The 20,662-nt window shown below is 44.4% G+C and overlaps 1 protein-coding gene across 2 annotated transcripts in view; it reads left to right on the forward strand.

Moving 5' to 3' along the window:
* SMAD2 (SMAD family member 2) overlaps positions 1–20,662 on the forward strand; it is a 68,313-nt gene that overhangs the window by 542 nt on the left and 47,109 nt on the right. For both annotated transcript variants that reach the window (XM_006268946.4, XM_014593952.3), the window contains exon 2: positions 16,152–16,428. In XM_006268946.4, the coding sequence (XP_006269008.1) occupies positions 16,193–16,428 (236 nt within the window). In that variant the 5' untranslated portion in view covers positions 16,152–16,192. The remainder of the gene's footprint in view (positions 1–16,151; positions 16,429–20,662) is intronic.

A 20,662-nucleotide genomic window follows, 5' to 3' on the forward strand; every position in this document is an offset into this window, starting at 1 on the left:
GACCAGCTGGGGAGCGAGAGAGAGAGTTGGGGGCTCGTGGCGGTCCAGGAGCGAAGCTGAGCCGGGCGCTGTCCTCGTCCTGGGTGTCCGGGATGGAGGCGCGGGTGCCAACCATCCCTGTGGGGCGGGAGGGTGGAGCAGGGGCTGTGTCACATTGGGGACCTGCCTGCCAAGGAGGACGGGGTTGGCTGTTGCGTGTCCCGAACGTGGAACCGGGGCTCGTTTTGGAGCAGCCGGCTTTCCTGGCGGGCCGGCCGTGGTGTGGTCCCTTGACCGTGGTGCGGTCAAGGGTGGGAAACTTAATGAACGGTGGCTCGGCAGTAGTGTGCTCTGGGTTTGCTGCTCGATGTCGTGCCCCCACTGACTTTGCGGCTGAGGGAGTCGGTGAGGAGCTGATCGGGGACGGCTGCGGCCTGTCGGGGTCGTTTAAAAAGGAGAGTGAAGAACTGGCCGACTTCTGTTGTGAGATGACCAGAGTAAGGTGTCCTGTGGGTTCTTGCTTCTCCTCGCAGGGAGAGGAGAGGAGCAGAAGCTTGGTGATTTTCATAATTGGCTGGCTGATGGTTTAACTTTTGCTTCCCCTGGGGTGTGGATTGCCTTCTTAGAGTTGAGGGTGGCAAGTTAGTGTGTGATGTTTCTTTAATCCTCTCTGAGACTGACACCGCATCTATTGCAAGCAAGAGGCTTGGAGGCAAACTTTTGCTTCATCTGTTGTTCACCTCCTGCCTCAAAACCTCCCTTAGAAACGCCTGACCCAACCTGACAGGGAGGATGAGAGTCCTCACAAGTATCTTAAAGATGGTTTTATTTGGTGTTCCCAAAGCTCAAGTAGGAATGAGTCAAAACTGATATCTGGCAGTGTGTTAGAAGGTGTAGCTTATACCATTGTCACTAACTGGATTTCCTTTCTGAGTGTCCATACAGAGCAGTACCCATCACAAGGAATAACAGCTGAATTTCTGAACAGCGATTTCTTGAAAGAAACACCCCCATGTGTGGGTACTTTCTATGGTGCACTGAAACTGAAGTAGGAGTAGTAATCTCTACTGAGGTTTTTGATCGTAATCTGACATTTAAACTCTGGCATTTATAAATTGGGGTTGTTGTTTTTTTTTAAACATTTAAATCAGTCTCCTCTCCCAAGTTCTGACTTCATGAACAAATTAAGTAATTGTGGATTACACACTAAATCTCCAGACCAAGGTCTTCCTAGTTCTTCCTTCTTTCTCTTCAATTTGATTTTTGATTTATTTTTTCTTTTTGCCCAAAAGAGCTGACTACAAGTCATTCCCACTGAACTTAATAATGCTGCAGATGCTCACTTACTGAACGCAGCTTAAAAACACAACTTCTGTGCATTTCTCTTATCCCTTCCTGGCAAGTGTCCTAGAGGGCAACAAGCTCGAGCTCCCTGAAAGGGCAAAGAGGATTCCCAAGTTCTGTCTGCAGAGCTCAGCACCTGCTGAAGTTTGAGATTAAAAATATTTTCCATCTTTTTTAGATGTATTTTAACACTCTTAATGGGCTGCACATGTAAGCACTGTAATTGAAAGCATCCATTTATGGGCCTGACTTGCTAAGTGAGCTGTAAATTCTGCTTTTCAAATTGGATTTAATGACTTTTATCATAAAGCCGCAAACTGCTTGTGAACTGTGCTGAGAGGCAAACAATACCTAAGCTTACTTTGCCAAAATATTTGTAATTGTTGATTTGTTAAACTGCATTGCTGCAGGTCATGGGATGGGATTAGTTTTTGTAGTAGAACAGAGTGTACAGGCAGTCCTGCGTTCAGTACTATCTGGGCTAGAAGAAATGAGTGAGTGCAGGCAGTCTTTCTGAACTCTGTTTTCGACTTCCAGCAGGCTTTGTGAAGCGTCCCTGGAGACTGCTCTATAAAGGCTAAGATTACACTTCTTCTGGTATGTTTTGTTATGGGTAAGGTACTCTGAAGTAATGAGGGGATATGGAGGGAAGTGGCTTCTTAATTTTCAAGCAGCTGAGACTGGAACTATTAGTTTAGATCAGACAAGGAAACATCTCCCAGATGATTAAAGACTCAGTTGCTTCAGGACCTTTTATGTTAGTACAGAAACCTTGATTTGTACAATTCTGTTGCTTTATCTTGTTGGAAGGGTTTTTGGTTGACCCATATGAAGAATCAGTCAGTCATCTGTTTGTATTGGGCCTTCTTGAAGTGGGACTTAACCCTGTGTGCTAGTTGTGAAATCCACAGCCCTCTTGCTTAATGTAGAGCGCTTGGAGTGAAGAAAAAGCTGACAAGTGATGTGGATCAAACAGAAGTTGGTATCTGTTAAATATTTTTTTTTTTCTGTAGCAAACTTGCACAGGAACATGATACGTTTAAGTAATCAGACTTCCACCTAAATGGAGTGCACACAATTTTTTCCATACATGAGGGGCAGTTATAGGAAACTGTCATGCCTTGAAATATTAACAAACCGCTTTCGGTAAGACACCTCTTCCAGGCTAACAAGTGTAACGCAACCAAGTTCTGATGAAGTTGTTTGGAATACAGAGAGCATGTGGTGAGTAATCAGTCACTTCATCTGGTTTTTGGCAAAGTAGAATAGACTCTTTTGTAACATTAGCTGGATTGCTAACATACTTCAGCCCTAATAGTGATTTAAGATGAAGATCAGTAAAAGTAAACCCTGGACCTCTTTCCTGTCTATAGTTAAATTATATAGTTATAGCAAAGCATGAATGTGAACACTTCTAAAACTCTTAAGTTTCTTTATAGCATCAAAGAAATAATTAGGCATGTTTCTAATTTTGTAATAAACTTTGTAATTGAAGAAAAGTATCTGGCACCCACAACTTTTCTAACTGTAGTTTTGAGTTTCAAGTCTCTTACTTCTAGAATTAAGGCATTCAGATTTTTCTTGTTTTTTTAAACTCTGTGACATATGTGAGAACAAAAATGAAACAGTATTCTTTATTTTTTTTCCCCTTTTCCACTGTTCTTTACTTTTTTAAAGAATTGTTAAGGGCTTTGTAAAAATGTGTCCATCATTATGCCTGGACCATTTTTCTGTTGCTCACATTTCATCTTATGATTACAGAACGGGTTAAATGTACTGTAGCAGCCGAGCTGGGTCTGACTTGCAGTATTTTTATTGGTCTACAATGGTAGGCCATGGAGACCCTGCTGGGGTCAGTGCCAGGAGTGCTGCTGACCAGCATGTCCTGCCTACTTCCTCCTACGTAGCACATACCAAAGCCAGTTCAGCAACACGCTGAAGGCATGCCTGAGTGTCATGATGGTTTGGCCTTACTCATGGTTTTTGGGGCTCTTGTGGCCACTGGGTGGGTCAGGCATAGCTCTCAGCAGCACACTAAGGCTCACCAGGGAGGCATTGTAGGCATAGCCTTAGTTTCAAAATAACCAATTTGCTTAGTAGCCATGTGCACAACCAGATCAAACAGAAATGGGATCGTGCTTACAAGGAAGATGGAGCAAACTCCTCTAGGCTTTGAAAGGAGCTGTTGTACACATGCAGTATCCTTTAACTAGATAATGTCAGATATTTTGGAAGGTATCTAAGTATATAGATCAGTGAGGGGTGACTGTTTTGGCAGGCGTGTCACAGATTAGTCCTGCACCTTCCCGAAGTACCATTCAAATCCTTTTCCTTTACTTAATCTGGTACTTGTATTTCTGCTTCCTGACCAAGCTGCTGCTCTGCTTCCTGCTCCTTGCCTGATCTGATGCTCTTCTTTCTGCTCCCAGCCCAACTGTGCTGCCTGACCCCTCCCCATTTTGCTGTGTACCAAAGCGAGAAGTTGTCTGTGCCAGAAGGCACCCCTGGTTGAGTTTGGCCACCCCTGGTGTAGGTGAAAAATATATGTGACTGTAAACCTATTTAAACATAACTACAGACTGGCAGAAGTACAAAATCACAACTCTTGAACTTGCTTTCAAGTAACTCTTTTAAGTAAGAGAGGTTTGCCTTGAGCTTCCTCAGCTAAGTGGGGCCTTGCCTGGGAGTTTTTGGCCTACTAGTTAGCCAGATGGCATTTTTGGCTGGTTAATTCACCAGATGGCACTCATTGGGAGGGGGGCAGTTTTAGAGCCACTTCCCACTGCTGGCCTAATTGGCTGAAGAGCTGAACTGGAGGTAGAACGGAGGCCATTGCCCAGCAGGCTAGTATACTCCTAGCAGTGTGAAAGGAAAGGTCTAAAGCTGCTCTACTTGCACAAGACAAATGGAAAATGAGCTTTTGCTACATCTGCCTCACATGCTGCAGCATAAAAAGGAGGCAGTGTGTCCTTCTCCCAGATCCCAGAGGCAAAGTGCTTTAATATGTCCCAGTGGAGAAAGGAGGAAGTGGGCATGCCCAATTTTATGTTCTTGAAAATGTCCATTTTTATGTCTCAGCTGGGGCACCACCATCTTTCACAGGTGCTGTGGCATGGGTGCTATCATGGCCAGGCAAAAGTGCCCTATGTGCTTCATGCACAACCAGACTGGGAAGGGCTGTCACATGAGTGTGTACTCATGGATTGGGGTTATCTGATAAACCCAAAGCAGGCAGTTAAGTTGGGCCTGCTGCTCATGCTTCAGCCCTTCCTGGTCCATCTTTACTATGCATTTCCTGGGAGCAGGCATGCAGAACAGTTCTGTCATATTCACCTCTGCTTCTGGGAGACACCGACTGGGGTTAGACCAGAAAGGGCTGTGGCAAAAATGAGTGTTCCTAGCTGCTTTAGGCTTATCCACAAATTTTAGCTCAGGAGTAAGAATAACTGGGGCAAGCTGAAGAACCAAAAGAGTGGTTCTCACCTGGTGTTGCTACCAGATTCAAAAAAGTTGTGGAGGATGCTTTAAATCTAAAAGGGTTGAGAACCGCTGTCCCATAGTTAGGAGGGCAATTCATAGAGGTGAATTGTTTGGCTCGAGGCTTGAATTTGACTGCTTTGGCTATCCAGTTAATGAGATCTCTGTTCCCATCATATAATGGAAATTAAAGGAGCATCTTCAATTAGCCTGTAGAAAAAAAATCAGAATTTTGCAAAGATCCCTAAAATTGTGGAAATATTCTAAAAGAGATTTTTGTTAATACAACTTAATATCCTTCTCTGTTTCGGGTAAAAGTCTAGCTCAAAGAATTTGAAAATGGGTCATCAGTTATCATCTTGATTATTTTTGTTTCGGTTCAAAATGAGCTGAAGTTAATCAGATTTATTGTGGTTTACTTTGTAAACATTTCAATATTCATGCAGTACTGAAAAAGAAACTTGAACAATATCACTTGACTTGTGTTGTTGGTTTTTTTAATACTTAGCTTTCAGCATGTTGGCTATCTGCCTTTTAGAAACTGTCGTGAATATAACCAGGTCTAATTTAAATTTGTTGCATTACACTAAAATAATGAACAAAAATCCCCTACGCGGGGACAGGGAGTAGTTCCCTCTTTTGTTAACGGAAAGTAACATAGAACTCAAAGCCTGCTTCTAACATCAGAAAGGGGAGCTTTATCTGTTCTGGAATTTGATTGATGACTAGAAAACTGTTGGTCCTATGACCTCGCAGGATACAAAACAACGTAGAAAGAAATTTAGCTTCTTGCCTTTGTAAAAACGAGTCTTCAGAGATCCTTTTTCCTCAAGAGCTTGATACCTTTGTCTCTTGTATATGGTGAATATTCACAAATAGAGTTACTTAAAACCCAGGAAACTGGCTACTTCTCCAGGTGCGAGGGGCAGAACATGTGATTAAAACTGTGCTTAAAACTGGTGGCTGAATCCTTCCTTTCTGCTGACAGTAACACCAGCTTCTGCCTCCATGGCAGCCAAAAGCGTGCCTGTGGATGCGTCTGTGTGCTACCTGCTGTAGCCTCCTTAATTGTTGTTCAAGTATGTCTAAGGCTGCCATGCATGTTATCCTGGCATTGCTTTTGTATGGTACCATGTAGAGCTGCCAGGTGTGTGTGCTTTCTGGTGACTTCTAGGGACGTAAAAGGTAAAAACAACAATTATATTTATACTGTTTAACATTTACCTCTTGGATCAGTGCTGCCTGCTGTTGGGGGACTGGTTGCAGCAGGGACTGCTTGGGAGGAGGCACAGATCTGGGCTGTGGCATCGTGTGGCTGCTGTGGCAGGGAGGTAACTAGCGGTTCCCGGGGGGTGGGATGAAGCTGGGCAAAGTTCTGTGGTGGAGCTGGCAAGGCTTGAATAGGAGTGCGTGCCGTAGCAGGGCTGCCATCAGGTGCTACAGGGGTGAGCTGCACAGAGCCAGCCCCCTCCCCATAGCACCCACTGGGGCTCCCGCCTGCTGCGACAGCTGTGCCCCTGTGTGTGCTGTGAAGGGAGGTGGCTGTCTCCATGCAGCCGAACCATGCAGCCCCCGACGGAAGCCCCATCGCTGCGGTCACTCCTGCTTAAGACCTGCTGGCTCTGTTGTGCAGCTTGCCCAGCTCTGCTTCCCCAGGTAACCACTGATTACCTCCCTGTTGCAACTGCTGCACAGTGCTGCAGCCCAGATCTGTGCCCACCTCCCAGGCAACCGCTGCCAGACCTGGTCCCTCAACAGCAAGCAGCTCTGAATTGGGACCCTGCCAGAGCTTGTTGCCCTGTGCTGATGCTGCTGCTGTGCTGCTACCTGCCTGCTTCCGCACATTCACCGCACAGAGTCTGCTGTGACCACAGGCTTCAGTCCCAGCTGGTGGTGAAACTTGCCACAATCCCACACTCTGCTCAGCTACCTGCACCGCCCTGCCCCTCTGCCATGGGACCATTTAACTGGTATAAGTAGAGGAGGTTAAATGGGTAATTTTCTAAATGATATTTACATCCCTAGTGGCTTCCAGGCATTGGCTGCTTCCTATCAGTAAAAATGCTTTTATGTAGGCAGGTCCCCAGTCTTCTAGTAACTAGAGAAGATCAGTTTTTGTTAATGTTCACGTTTTAGAGCACAAGCAAAATGTGATGTGTTGTATTGTGGTTTCTCGTATCATAAAGAAGCCAAAGAGCACTTGGTATTTTTGCTAGCACCAGTGGTAGAACTGTAGAACATGAAGGTTGGAAGGGAACTCGGGAGGAGGCAGCAGGTTGCTGCTCTGCCCTGGCTTGACCACACTGTCACTGCTGCAAGATCCCAGCCCCAGAGCAACTCCCTGCTCAGCTGTGCAGCTTGCCATCCCTCCCGTGAAACTGGCCCTATGCTGTTACTGCCCAGCTGCTGCTGGGATCTCCATGGAAACTGGCTGCAGGGACATGGACAGGGGCTGCTGGGAAATGAAGTCGGCTGTGGGGCCCTATCCAGCTCATGGGCTGGACTTTGCTTGCTCCATGTCTGCATCCTTTCTGTAGTGGGGGGTCGGCTGAAATGGAGCACAGTGCTCCAAATGTGGCCTCATCAGTGCTGAACGGAGGGGAAGAATCACTTCCCTCGCTCTGCTGGCAATGCTTCTACTAATGCAGCCCGGCATGCCTTTACCTTTCTGGGCACCAAGGGCACACTGCTGGCTTATATTCAGCTTCTTGTCTACTCTAACCCCAAGGTCCTTTTGTGCAGAGCTGCTGCTGCTTAGCCAGTCAGCCCCAGCCTCGGTGCATGGGATTGTCCTGTCTTAAGTGCAGGACTTTGCACTTTTCCTTGTTGAACCTCATGAGACTTCTTTTAGTCCAATCCTCCAATGTGTCAAGGCGTCTCTGAATCCTAGCCTTACCCTCCAGCATATCTACTACTCCCACCAGTTTGGTGTTATCTGCAAACTTGCTAAGGGTGCACTCCATCCCATCTTCCAGGTCTTTGTTGAAGATACTGAATTAAACTGGCACCAGGACTGACCTCTGGGGCACTCCATTTGATACCAGCTGCTAGGGTGGATTTGATTTAAAGCAAATCGATTTAAATCACTGGCAGGAACCCTCAATTTTAATCATTGTTTTTTACAAAGAGTGCATTCTTGTTATTTGATATCCTTTTATTCATGTAACTTTTTGAAACTTTGCACTTTTAGAGAGGTGTAAGGGCTTGACTGTGTGTGCACAAACTTAGAGAGACGAGAGGGCTGATTGGTAGGTAATCAGGTCTGTTATCTCTCATTTCCATGTACTTCTGTTAACAAGGATGTTATCTCTAGAGACGACAAACTCTCCCTATGCCCGAAGAAGGGCATTTGTGCCTGAAAGCTTGCAAAGAAACAATTTTCCCAACTATTTAGTTGATTTAATAAAAGATATCACATCTACCCAAAGAACCTTGACTGGCTGTGACCTTTGGAGATACAAATCCACAGTTTGAGACCTGATACTAAGCATCACAGAGTCCCATTGGGCAGAGTGGCTTTCTTTAATCTTTACTGATCTATAGAGGAGCATCTGGTAACCCCATAAGATTGGGCCCTTAATATAGTCCATGGCCTATTGTGACCTATTTATAAACGTTCTACAAAGGTTACGTGAATATATTGTCTCAAATAGTATGTAATTAGAAGTAATAATCCCTGTTCCATGATCATATCTTAGAGCTTTCATAGAATCATAGAAAATTAGGGTTGGAAGGGACCTCAGGAGGTTATCTATTCCAACCCCTTGCTCAAAACAAGACCAGCCCCAACTAGATCATCCCAGCCAAGGCTTTGCCTAGCAGGGTTTTAAAAACCTCCAAGGATGGCACTTCCACCACCTCTGAGTAACCTGTTCCAGTGTTTTAGTACCCTCCTAGTGGAAAAAATTCTTCCTAATATCCAACCTAAACTTCCCTTGTTGCAACTTGAGACTGTTGCTCCTTTTTCTGTTATCTGCTACCACTGAGAACAGCCTCGCTCCATCCTCTTTTGAATCCCTCCTCAGGTAGTTGAAGACTGCTATTAAGTCCCCTTTCAGTCTCCAGACTAAATAAGCCCAGTTGCCCCAGTGTTTCCTCATAAGTCATGTCCCCAAGCCCCTGAACCATTTTTATTGCCCTCCGCTGGACTCTTTCCAGTATCTCCACACAGCTTTAACATATCTTAAAATTATCTTTATATAAGTTTTTTTTTTTAAAGCGTCTTAAAAATACCGATTTAAATAAAAAAAAAAAATCTGATTTAAAATAAAAATCAGATTTTTTTTATTTAATATTTTTAAAAAATCCTGCCGGCTGCCAACTAAACATTGAGCCAGTGATTACTATCCCTTGAGCCCAATGATTCAGCCAGTTTTCTAGCCACCTTATAGTTAATTCATCCAACCTGTACTTCCTTAGTTTGCTTGTGACAGTGTTGTGGGAGACCATGTCAAAAGCCTTGCTAAAATCAAGGCAGATCATGTTCACTGATCTTCCTGCATCCACAGAACCAGTCATCTCAGTATAGAAGGCAGTTGGGTTGGTTGGGCATGGCTTGCCCTTGGTCATTTGATAGTGACTGTTCCTAATCACCTTTGTCTCCTCCACATACTTAGAAATGAATTCCTTGAGGATTCGCTCCATGATTTTTCCAGGGACTAAGGTGATGCTGCCAGGTAGTTCCCTAGATCCTCCTCCTTTGCTTAAAGATGGACACTATATTTGTCCTTTCCCAGTCATCTGGGACCGCCATGAGTTTTCAAAGATAATGGCCAGTGTCTCTGCAGTCATATTGGCCAGCTCCCTCAGTACCCTTGGGTGCGTTGCATCCGGCCAGATGGACTTGTACACATCTGGCTTCTCTAAGTAGTCTCTAACCTGTTCTCTTGCCACTGTTGGCTGCTCACTTCCTCCCCATCCGATAGCTGAAGTGTGTTCCTAATATTCCAAAAAGGAAAGCCTTTATTCCAAGGCCTTATACTTTAGCAAGTAACCTATAAGGAGGCCTCCATCTTGCATGTTTATTTTTTTGCAGGTATCACATGCTTATTGTTAACACTTGTTTCAAAGTGTTGTAGCAGAACAGAATAAAATAAAGTTAGAACAGCAGGCATTGCTCGGAGGCTGCCAACTTTCTCTCTTTAATCATGACAACTATAAAATCAAACACACTAGGAAGCAGAAATGGTAGTGCCAAGGGTGGTGGAGCTAGGTGAAACTGGAGCTTTTCTAGTCTTATATTGAGGCCGGAAAATAAAGTAGATTAACTTTGCCAGTACCTGGGTCAGCAGCCCATGCTGCTTATGACAGCAGTTTTGCAGAATACTTGTAGTAGGCACAGAAGCCCAGGCCTCTCCCAGAAGAAACTAGTCTAAGGTGCACCATAGAAATGCTGTGCCTGTGTTTGACCGAAAAAAATGCATCCCAAAGGGGTATTATTGTGCATTACTTACTCCAAGTAGTTTGTTCAGCTTGGTACTAGGCGGAATAGTAAAAGCTCTTGCAGGGTACTAATCTTCACTTTGAGTTGGCCGTGGTGGGAAATATCCAGAGCAATGGGCAAGGCGTCTTAGTTGTACCACTTGGCAGGGTGTGAGGCTGTAGATGAAAGATGGAATTACCATTATTCAGTGTCTTGCTGGGTGACCAAAGGTCAGATCCTAGGCACTTTGACAGTAAGGAACATCCTTTTGGGGGTGAGGGAAGGGAGATGACAAAAATGAAGGTTGAGGATGACTCCTTGATTGTGAACAAGACGGAGGCTGCTTATCAGCTGTTTCACGGTATGCGAGTAAGAGTGCTTGAAGAGGAAAGGTCAAAAGTTCCCTTTTTTGGCATGCTGGTATGGTGGGTCTAGCTCATCAGAAATGAGTTTGTAGTGAAGTGGATTTGTGAGTCACTGGCATATATATGGCTGAGTCCATGTGGGTGGACATGGTTGCTAGATAATAGCACGCATAATGAAGTGTCAGGGGTCTAGACAAGAGGCAGTGGAGGTAGGAGGACCCACTAAAGAAATGGAAAGGAGGGTATATTAACTTGTAGTTAAGGAGGAGTCCAGTACCCAAGAAATGCCATCCACTTTCCAGTCAGTTTTTCATCATGTGCTGCTTTTGCACGCTGTATCTTCAGTACAAACCTCATCTTAAGACTTCATCCACTACTGGATAATGACATAAAAGGATACAGGTGAAGAGGTCTGAGCCAAAATCTGATAACTCCCTCTTCCAGAGATTGCAAGATTTTGTTTTCTTTGACGGTTCTCAACTACTCATAACCTTTTTTCACTGTTTCAGAAGAAAAGTTTCTGAATGTTTTCTTCCAGGCTTGGCCTCTACCTAAATGCAACTCCTCAGCTGAGAACTGTTTTCAGTTATTTGTGGGGGGGGGGCATACTCTTCCACTGCCATTTTCCCTCGCATAACTCCAAGTAATGAAGCCTCAGCATTCAGACCACACTTATTAATAGTCCCTGCTTTGTCGTACTGCTGTTCAGTTGTGCTGTCCTGCAAGCCTTACACATCTAGCTACACAATAGCTTGTGCGTGTGCTTGGTCGTGATCTGCTGAAGTCTTAAGACTAACAAAATAAAATCTTGCCCTACTTTTGTCACGCTCTCTCTGCTCAGCCTGCTATAGACCTTGGCCCCCGCTGCAATAAATGACACTATTCCCACGTGCACGTGTACATGCTGCCTGCCAAAGGTCTAAATACGAATGGTTAGGAGCAGCAAACTAGCCCAAGAAAACCAAGCATACCAAATCTTGAGGTGTCTCAGCAGTTTTGCTGTCACTTGTCTGTAGTCAAATTCTGGTGCTGCTTGCAAAGATGTGGCATTCCTAATGTAAACTGATGCCCTAGAAAGGACTTTTAAATCTGGAAAACTGTTTAATTTTTGTGTTGTTATTTTTTTAAAACAACTTGCATACAGATTCAAAGGCAGCAGATGTTCTTATATTTTAAAGGCTCTGGGGAGCTAGACCAGTAAGGATTTCACCTGTATTTTGTGAACTGGCTGAAATAACTAGAAACAGAATATACCTGAAAAATTCAGATTGGTTGAGCTCTAAATAACTTTGCTTTTGTGAAGTAAAAAGATCTGTCTAACCGCTTCTTTGGCACTTGTAAGTATAGCTTTTCTGTGGCGGTGGTTGTAGCCATGTTGGCCTAAGGACACAGGCAGACAAGGTTCTTTGGGTAGATGTGATATCTTTTATTAGAACAACTAAATAGTTGGAAAAATTGTTCTTTGCAAGCTTTTGGGCACAAACACCCTTCTTCAAAGCTTGCAAAGAACAATTTTTCCAACTATTTAGTTGGTCTCATAAAATATCATATTTACCCAAAGAACCTTCCCTTGCTTTTCTGTTGCACTTAAACACCTGCAGAGGTTATAAATGGCTGACTGGGAAAGACACCTTTACTTTGCTGTCCAACTTCTGGGGGGCTGCACGGCACTATGCTGTGTTGTATGCCCCCTACCCCCCAGTTGTGCTGTATGAGGTTTCTCAGCTCACCCCCAGGCTATGCCTCATCCCACCTCACCCCCAGCGACTGGGAGAGGAAGAAGCAGCTGGAGGAGGAAAGGAGAGCTGAGAAACTCTGATAGCAGCAGGAAACCATTGGGGGAGTAGTTCCTGGATTAGATACCTAGGGGGTCTCAGGCTAACCCTTTGTGCTGCATCTATCCCACAGGCTGCCGGTTGGAAAGTCCTAGCTTAGGTTATGGAAAAATTGGGATTATCTGGGAGGCAAGCGAGCACGTGGTAGAAGCATGTAGAAACATATATTGCTGGTAGGTATCATTACTTTTCATTTGGAAGAGGAAAACAGTTGAAGTCTATGACATGGAAGGGTGGTAGATCTAAAATTGATAGCAGAAAAAGTCTGTAGATTGTAGAATTGTTATGTAGGGCTCAGGAATTTGACAAGTCAGGAATTGGACACCGGGGTATCGGGCATATCCCAAGTCAGCTGGTAATTACAGAACGTTGCAAAGCAGAACTTCCTGTTATGCTTCCTGTATAGCACTCCAAGCGCACATGCCAGAAATTGGGATTGGAATCACATGAATTATACTTATTTTACTTCAATGAAGTCAGTGGAGATGGTACTGACTATACTTAGGCAATCGGTACCCATTTCCATGAGGTGACTGGCTCTGTGGATGTGGGGAGACTGGTGGATCTGGCATACCTTGATTTGAACAAAGCTTTGGATATGGTCTCGTACAACATTCTCTCAGGCAAGCTAAGGAGGTACAGGCTGGATGAATGGACAGTAAGGTGGATAGAAAACTGGCTGGAGCATCAGGCTCGGAGGGTAGTAATCAATGGCTCAATGTCTAGTTGGCAGCTGGTGTCAAGTGGAGTGTCCCGGGGTCGGTCCTGGGGCTGGTTTTGTTCAGTGTCTTCATCAGTGACCTGGAAGATGGCAGAGTGCACTCTCAGCAAGTTTGCATATGATACCAAGCTGTGGGGTAGGGCTGTAGGATGCAGAGTGACCTAGACAAATTGGAGGATTGTGCTAAAAGGAATCTCATGAGGTTCAACAAGGACAAGTGCAAAGTCCTGCGCTTAGGGTGGAACAGCCCCATGTACTGGTACAGGCTGGGGGCTGACTGGCTGGGCAGCAGCTCTGCAGAAGAGGACCTGGGGGTTACAGTGGACAATAAGCTGAATATGAGCCAACAGTGTGCCCTTGTCGCCAAGAAGGCTAACGGCATCCTGGGCTACATTGGTAAGGGTGTTGCTGGAGGTCAAGGAAAGTGATCCTTCCCCTCTTTTCAGCTCTGGTGAGGCTACATCTGGAGTCCTGTGTCCAGTTTTGGGCCCCCACTACAGAAAAGATGTGCACAAATTGGAGGGAGTCCAGCAGAGGGCAACAGAAATGGTTCTGGGGCTGGAGCACATGACTTATGCGGACAGGCTGAGGGAACTGGGCTTATTCAGTCTAGAAGAGAGAAGACTGAGAGGGGATTTTAATAGCAGCCTTCAAGTACCTGAAGCGATCAGTGTTCAAAAGAGGATGAAGCTAAACTGTTCTCAATGGTGGCAGATGACAGAACAAGGAGCAATGGCCTCAAGTTTCAGCAAGGAAAGTTTAGTTTACATAGTAGGAAGAATTTTCTCACCGAGAGGGTAGTAAAGCACTGAAACAGGTTGCCCAGAGACATGGTGGAGGTTTTCAAGACCTGGCTCGACAAAGCTTTTGCTGAGTTGATCTAGTTGGGCCTGGTCCTGCTTTGAGCAGGGGGTTGGACTAAATGACCTCAGGAGGTCCCTTCTAACCCTAATTTTCTATGATTCTTTGATATATCTAATGATGTGATGAGCCATTAAGGAATGCTTCATTTCTTCAAGTGTTTTGAGAAATATCACAAAGATTTGAACATAATGTTGACTGAAACATGGGACACTGCTCATGGTGGGTAGTCTGTCCAGTGTACTGCCTAGAATTTGACCAGGTTTTAGATTTTGTGGGTCTTCACATTTGAAAATTTGAATTAATTAATTTTATATTTTTATATACTTAGATATGAAACGTGAGTACTACTAATGGGTATCCGTCTATAGGCAGTGTGCATTTGCACAGGGTAGAGATGTAAATGGTCTTGAAAATGAACACCTAGTCAGTTTAATTATAGGGTTGAGAGCAAGAAAACAATAAGTTCTTGCAGCAGTCTATGCATTAAATGTCAGAGATGAGAGAACCTGAAGCTTGGAAACTTTTTAAACAGTAAAACACTGATCAAAACAGTCAATTGCTGGTTGGAAAGAAGATGGGAGTTTGTGCATTTTGACTTTCAGTTCAGGCCTCAACTAAAAGATGATATGACTTGCCTGGTGACATAAATTGCTTACCTAAAACTATAAAGCTGGTTTTGAGTTTATACTAGGAATATATAAAATCATAGTAAAAGTGAATTCTTCCAAGAAATCTCGATGTGAGTTAAAAGGAAAGGACAAGATAATGGCTTTCAGTGATCTTTCAATATTTTTTATAGTAAGGTTGGAGTGTTATTGTAGCTTTAATAGGCCAAGAAATAGGCAAGAAGCAAGGTTTTTTGGTGAAGTGTTTTATTAGACCAAGAGTGTAGTTGGGAGAGATGTTAGACAAACTTTTGGGCACAAATTGCTCTTCAGGACCTTATATATACTACTAAGGGGTATCCTATTAACTGCTTGTTTGTGGTTGTGGATAAAGATCCCTTGAAATTGGAAGGAGACAGATTACTGTTGCAAAATCCATTGGATAAAAGTGAAAGCAAAATCTTGGCATCTTCCCATTTTGGCAAGATTTACTACCTGTAACTAATGAATTTTCCCACAAATCATTGTACACATAGTTTGGAGAAAAAAAGATGATAAGCCTTTTCAGCCAGTTTGAGTGGCTTTCTAATGGGTGTCCTGTGGGGAATCAACATTGTGGCAGTCTATATCTTGTGATAAAGCAATAAATGGCTAGCTAAACAGGCACTGGAGACTTCCACCAATAAATCGTGATGAAGTAATATTTTGAAGTTATAAATTTAGCAAGTGGAATCTTATTTCAAGCTGTACAAATGTGCATACGTCTCTGTACATTGTTTGCTGTCAGTCTGTTCAAAATGCATGTGAACTAGCTCACTTGTCCACTTAAATCCTCTGAGTATAATAGATTAATCTTGCAATAAGTCTTTTAGCGGCATCTAGACAGGAGTCATTTTTGTTCCTCTATTGTGTTTTACTGAACTGCTTTTTTTCAAAATGAGTGGATTAATTTTAATCATCAAGTGATTAGGTTCAAGCAATACAAGGGGGGGAAAGCTAAAACATGGGTTTGGTGCAACTAAACTGTCTTTGGCATGAGTCAATGGCCCTTAGAACAAGAAGGAATTATCTTTGAAAAGCAATTTGTGTTAATTAAAAAAAAATGAATTGTGGGTGGGGTGGAGGGAGTTAATCCAAAATCCCTGGGGCTGCTTGCCCCAGATTTGCAAGTGTTAACTGAAATAAGTTTCTAGAAATGTTTGCAACTTTTTTGTTGGGGGTTGGAAGAACAGGATGAATGGCGTGTTACCACTTTCCTTTTAGAAAAGGGAGAACATCTACCTGCTGTTGAGTTTAATATGTAAGGAGAGTGTCAAATTTAGCTTCAATGGATGATGATTGGTGGTGGGGTTTCTTGGCTTGTTTATGCTTGGGTTTGAGGTTTTTGGTTTTTTTTAAGTTCACTTATTTTGGTTGTCATTCTGGAATATGTCATAAATTCTACTACGTTTGATAATGGGGGGTTTACCAAGGCATTTGTTCCACTAAAAACTAGGTGCTCACTTTTTTTTTTTTTTCCTTCTACTTTCCTTTGGATAGGGCTGCTAACTCATTGAGTCAGTGCTGCATCTGCTGAGAACATGTCATCCATATTGCCGTTCACTCCACCAGTTGTGAAGAGACTACTGGGATGGAAGAAATCAGCTGGTGGCTCTGGAGGAGCAGGTGGCGGTGAGCAGAATGGTCAGGAGGAGAAATGGTGCGAGAAAGCAGTGAAAAGCTTGGTCAAGAAGTTAAAAAAAACAGGACAATTAGATGAGCTTGAAAAAGCCATCACCACTCAGAACTGCAATACAAAATGTGTTACAATACCAAGGTAAGTGTTCTTGGGTTTGAAATACAGTTCAGGCTATAGGAGATGACCGTGTGCAGAGGTTTTTTTTGTGTTTAAATTGTCCTACAGAAAGCATTGTCTCATTTGCATGCTTCCAAATTCTTTTTATTTGAAAACTCATCTTGAGCTTAATTATTTTAACTGTGTTGTTTTTTTTAACTGAATAGCGTGCCTAACAAGGTCTTTAACTCATAAGTTGGACAAATATTTTTAAGACCCGCTGATTCATTTCTTACCTAGGTTCCACACACTGTTTTATTGGTATAATGGGGCTCTTAGCAGTTTAGATCAGAGCATTCTCTTTAATGTCTTAAATTTGAAAATCTTATCTGCTCCTGGAGGGGTCTACTGAACTTGCAGTTCCAGTGTAAAAATTGACTTGTTTCCTTGGTCAACACTTCAGTCATCTAACATTTTACATATGATGATCTTGCATTGTTTATTGTAAACTTCACTTGTACATGTTGCAGCCTCTCCCCTTGGAAGAGGGAAACATTTTATGCTAGGAAACCATCTTTACCGTGGAATCTTTATTACCAGTTAATGGAAACAGCATTCATTTATTAACCTATTTCTTGCTATATATTACTTCTGTGCCTTATACATATATCTAGGTGAGTGACTTCCTTGATTTAATTCATAGCAACTGCTGTGTGAAAGGAAAGGGTTATCTTTGTAAGCATTTATTTGATTTGACCTTCTGTACATCCGTGTTGTGCAGAATTCACATAGGGGCACATGCCTGACTTCATTTAACTCTTGTCTGAAATGTAAATTTTTGGATCATCTCCTGATTACATGTGAAATGGAAATTCTGTACCCATATCCAGTAGTTAACTCTTAAGTCAGCACTGTTGCATCAGTCTTCAGAGTTTGAATTCTTATTTCATCCCAAGTGTCATTAAATGCATGTTTCTTTTGCACAATAGATCTGACTTAGCAAAGGATACTTTGCATCCTCTAGGGGTCAAATACAACCTTTATGTAGGAAATATTTTAGCATTCCTTGTTTTATTTGGCATAACACTTCTGTCCCCTTTTCCCTGTCCCCCTCTGTCTCCTACTATTCTTTTCCTGTTTTTTGTTCTCTTCTTTCTTTCTACTCCCTATGTCCCAGTTGCTTTTTTTTATGCTTTTTTTCTTTTCTGTAGAAATTCCTAGATCCTGGGAGCTTCAGTTCCACTCCTTTTCTGATGCTAGCTAATAAATGATCGGCAGTAAAATGTTTAGATGTTGTATTAATAGTTTGGGATAGGACTGGAGCCTCTTGGCAGCATTGGTTTATAAAGTCTTATAGATTTGATGGCACTCCTTGGTGCCACAAGAGGTAGAAACTTATTTGAAAGGAGTGGATTCAAATTCTAGGCTAGGTGTTGGACCTCTAGGAAGTCTAACAGAGAGGTGTCAAAGATATTAACATAGATTCATATAGATGCATAGATGTTAGGGTCAGAAGGGACCTCAATAGATCATCGAGTCCGACCCTCTGCATAGGCAGGAAAGAGTGCTGGGTCTAGATGACCCCAGCTAGATGCTTATCTAACCTCCTCTTGAAGACCCCCAGGGTAGGGGAGAGCACCACCTCCCTTGGGAGCCCGTTCCAGACCTTGGCCGCTCTAATTATGAAGAAGTTCTTTCTAATGTCCAATCTAAATCTGCTCCCTGCTAGCTTGTGGCCATTATTTCTTGTAACCCCCGGGGGCGCCTTGGTGAATAAAAACTCACCAATTCCCTTCTGTGCCCCCGGGATGAACTTATAGGCAGCCACAAGGTCGCCTCTCAACCTTCTCTTGCGGAGGCTGAAGAGGTCCAGGTTCTCTAGTCTCTCCTCGTAGGGCTTGATCTGCAGGCCCTTAACCATACGAGGGCCCTTCTCTGGACCCTCTCCAGGTTATCCGCATCCCTCTTGAAGTGCGGCGCCCAGAATTGCACGCAGTATTCCAACTGCGGTCTGACCGGCGCCTGATAGAGAGGAAGTATCACCTCCTTGGACCTATTCGTCATGCATCTGCTGATGCACGATAAAGTGCCGTTGGCTTTTCTGATGGCTTCATCACACTGCTGAATCATGTTCATCTTGGAGTCCACTAGGACTCCAAGATCCCTTTCCACTTCTGTGCCACCCAGCAGGTCATTCCCTAAGCTGTAGGTGTGCTGGACATTTTTCCTCCCTAGGTGCAGCACTTTGCATTTCTCCTTGTTGAACTGCATCCTGTTGTTTTCTGCCCACTTGTCCAACCTGTCCAGGTCTGCTTGCAGCTGTTCCCTGCCCTCCGGCATGTCCACTTCTCCCCATAGCTTTGTGTCATCTGCAAACTTGGACAGAGTACATTTCACTCCCTCGTCCAAGTCGCTGATGAAGACATTAAAGAGTTTTGGTCCCAGGACCGAGCCCTGCGGGACCCCACTGCCCACACCCTTCCAGGTCGAAACCGACCCATCTACCACGACTCTCTGGGTGCGACCCTCCAGCCAATTTGCCACCCACCGGACTGTGTAGTCATCCAAGTCACAGCCTCCTAACTTGTTCACCAGTATGGGGTGGGATACCGTATCGAAGGCCTTCCTGAAATCTAAGTATACGACATCCACCCCTCTTCCTGTGTCCAGGCGTTTCGTAACCTGGTCATAAAAAGAGACTAGATTAGTCAGGCACGATCTGCCTGCCACGAACCCATGCTGGTTTCCCCTCAGCATAATTTGTCCTGCTGGGCTCTCGCAAATGTGAGCCTTGATAATTTTTTCAAAGATTTTGCCAAGGATGGAGGTGAGACTGACTGGCCTATAGTTGCCCGGGTCCTCCTTCCTCCCCTTCTTGAAGATGGGGACCACATTGGCCCTTTTCCAGTTCTCCGGGACTTGCCTCGTGTGCCACGAGCGTTCAGATATTCCCGCCAGTGGCTCTGCAATGATGTCGGCCAGTGCCTTCAGCACCCTCGGATGGAGCTCATCCGGGCCTGCCAACTTAAAGGCATCCAGTTCTTCCAAGTGACTGCACCATCTCAGGGTCTACGCATGGAAGTCTGGCGCCTTGCTGCTGCCTCTCCACAACCCCAGTGAGAGACTTGTCGTGCCCCTCGCTTAGGAACACTGAGGCAAAGAACTCGTTGAGGAGTTCAGCCTTTTCCCCCCTGTCTGTCACCAATTGCTTCTGCCCATTTAGCAGGGGTCCTATTCCTCCCTGGGCCTTCCTTTTACTCCCTATATATCTAAAAAACAATTTCTTGTTGTCCTTTACTTGGGATGCCATCCTCAGCTCCATGGTAGCTTTGGCCCATCTAACTGCCTCCCTACAAGCGCGAGCAGAGGTATATTCATCTTTGGTGATCTCTCCCTGTTTCCACTTTTTATGTGCTCCCCTTTTGGCCCTTAGGCTGCCCTGGATTTCTCTGGTCAGCCAAGGAAGCCTCCTGGCCCCTTTCCCTCTTTTTCCTCGCATCAGGATCGTCTCGCTTTGTGCCCGAAGGATCGTTTCCTCAAGGCACAGCCACCCTTCTTGGGCTCCCATCTCTTCAAAACTCCTACTCTGCAGTGCGTCCTTGACTAATCGCCTGAGTTCATTGAAATCAGCTTTCCTAAAGTCTAGTACTTTCACCCTACTAGTTACCTTACCCACTCGACGTCTTATGGTGAATTCTATTATTAGGTGATCGCTGTCCCCCAGATGGCTACTGATCTGTAGGTCCCCTACCATGTCATCCCCCATTGCCAATACCAGATCCAGTATGGCATTCCCCCTAGTGGGACCGTGTACCTCCTGTGTCAGGTGGAGGTCCTGTACACAGGTTAGAAACCTGCATGAACGGTGGGACTTTGCCGTCTGCGTGTCCCAGCAGATGTCTGGGTAGTTTAGGTCCCCCATAACTACCGCCTCTTTAGCTTTAATGGTCTCCAAGAGCTGCCTCAGGAGCCCTGCATCTATTTCTTCCCCTTGGTGTGGCGGTCTGTAGCAGATCCCTGCCACCAAATCCCTTTCTTCTTGCCCCCCATGTAGCTTAACCCACAATCCTTCTACTTTCTCATCCTTTGATTCCATCTTGATGAGGGTTGACGTATATTGCTCATTGACATAGAGCGCAACCCCTCCCCCTTTTTTCCCCACCCTGTCCTTTCTGTACAATCTATAACCCTCAATATGTACCACCCAGTCGTGGGACGAATCCCACCAGGTTTCCGTTAGCCCTACTAAGTCATAGGTGTTTTGTCCAAGCAGGAG

This window comes from Alligator mississippiensis, chromosome 3 (assembly GCF_030867095.1).
Source record: "Alligator mississippiensis isolate rAllMis1 chromosome 3, rAllMis1, whole genome shotgun sequence".
In the NCBI taxonomy this organism is placed as follows: Eukaryota; Metazoa; Chordata; order Crocodylia; family Alligatoridae; genus Alligator; species Alligator mississippiensis.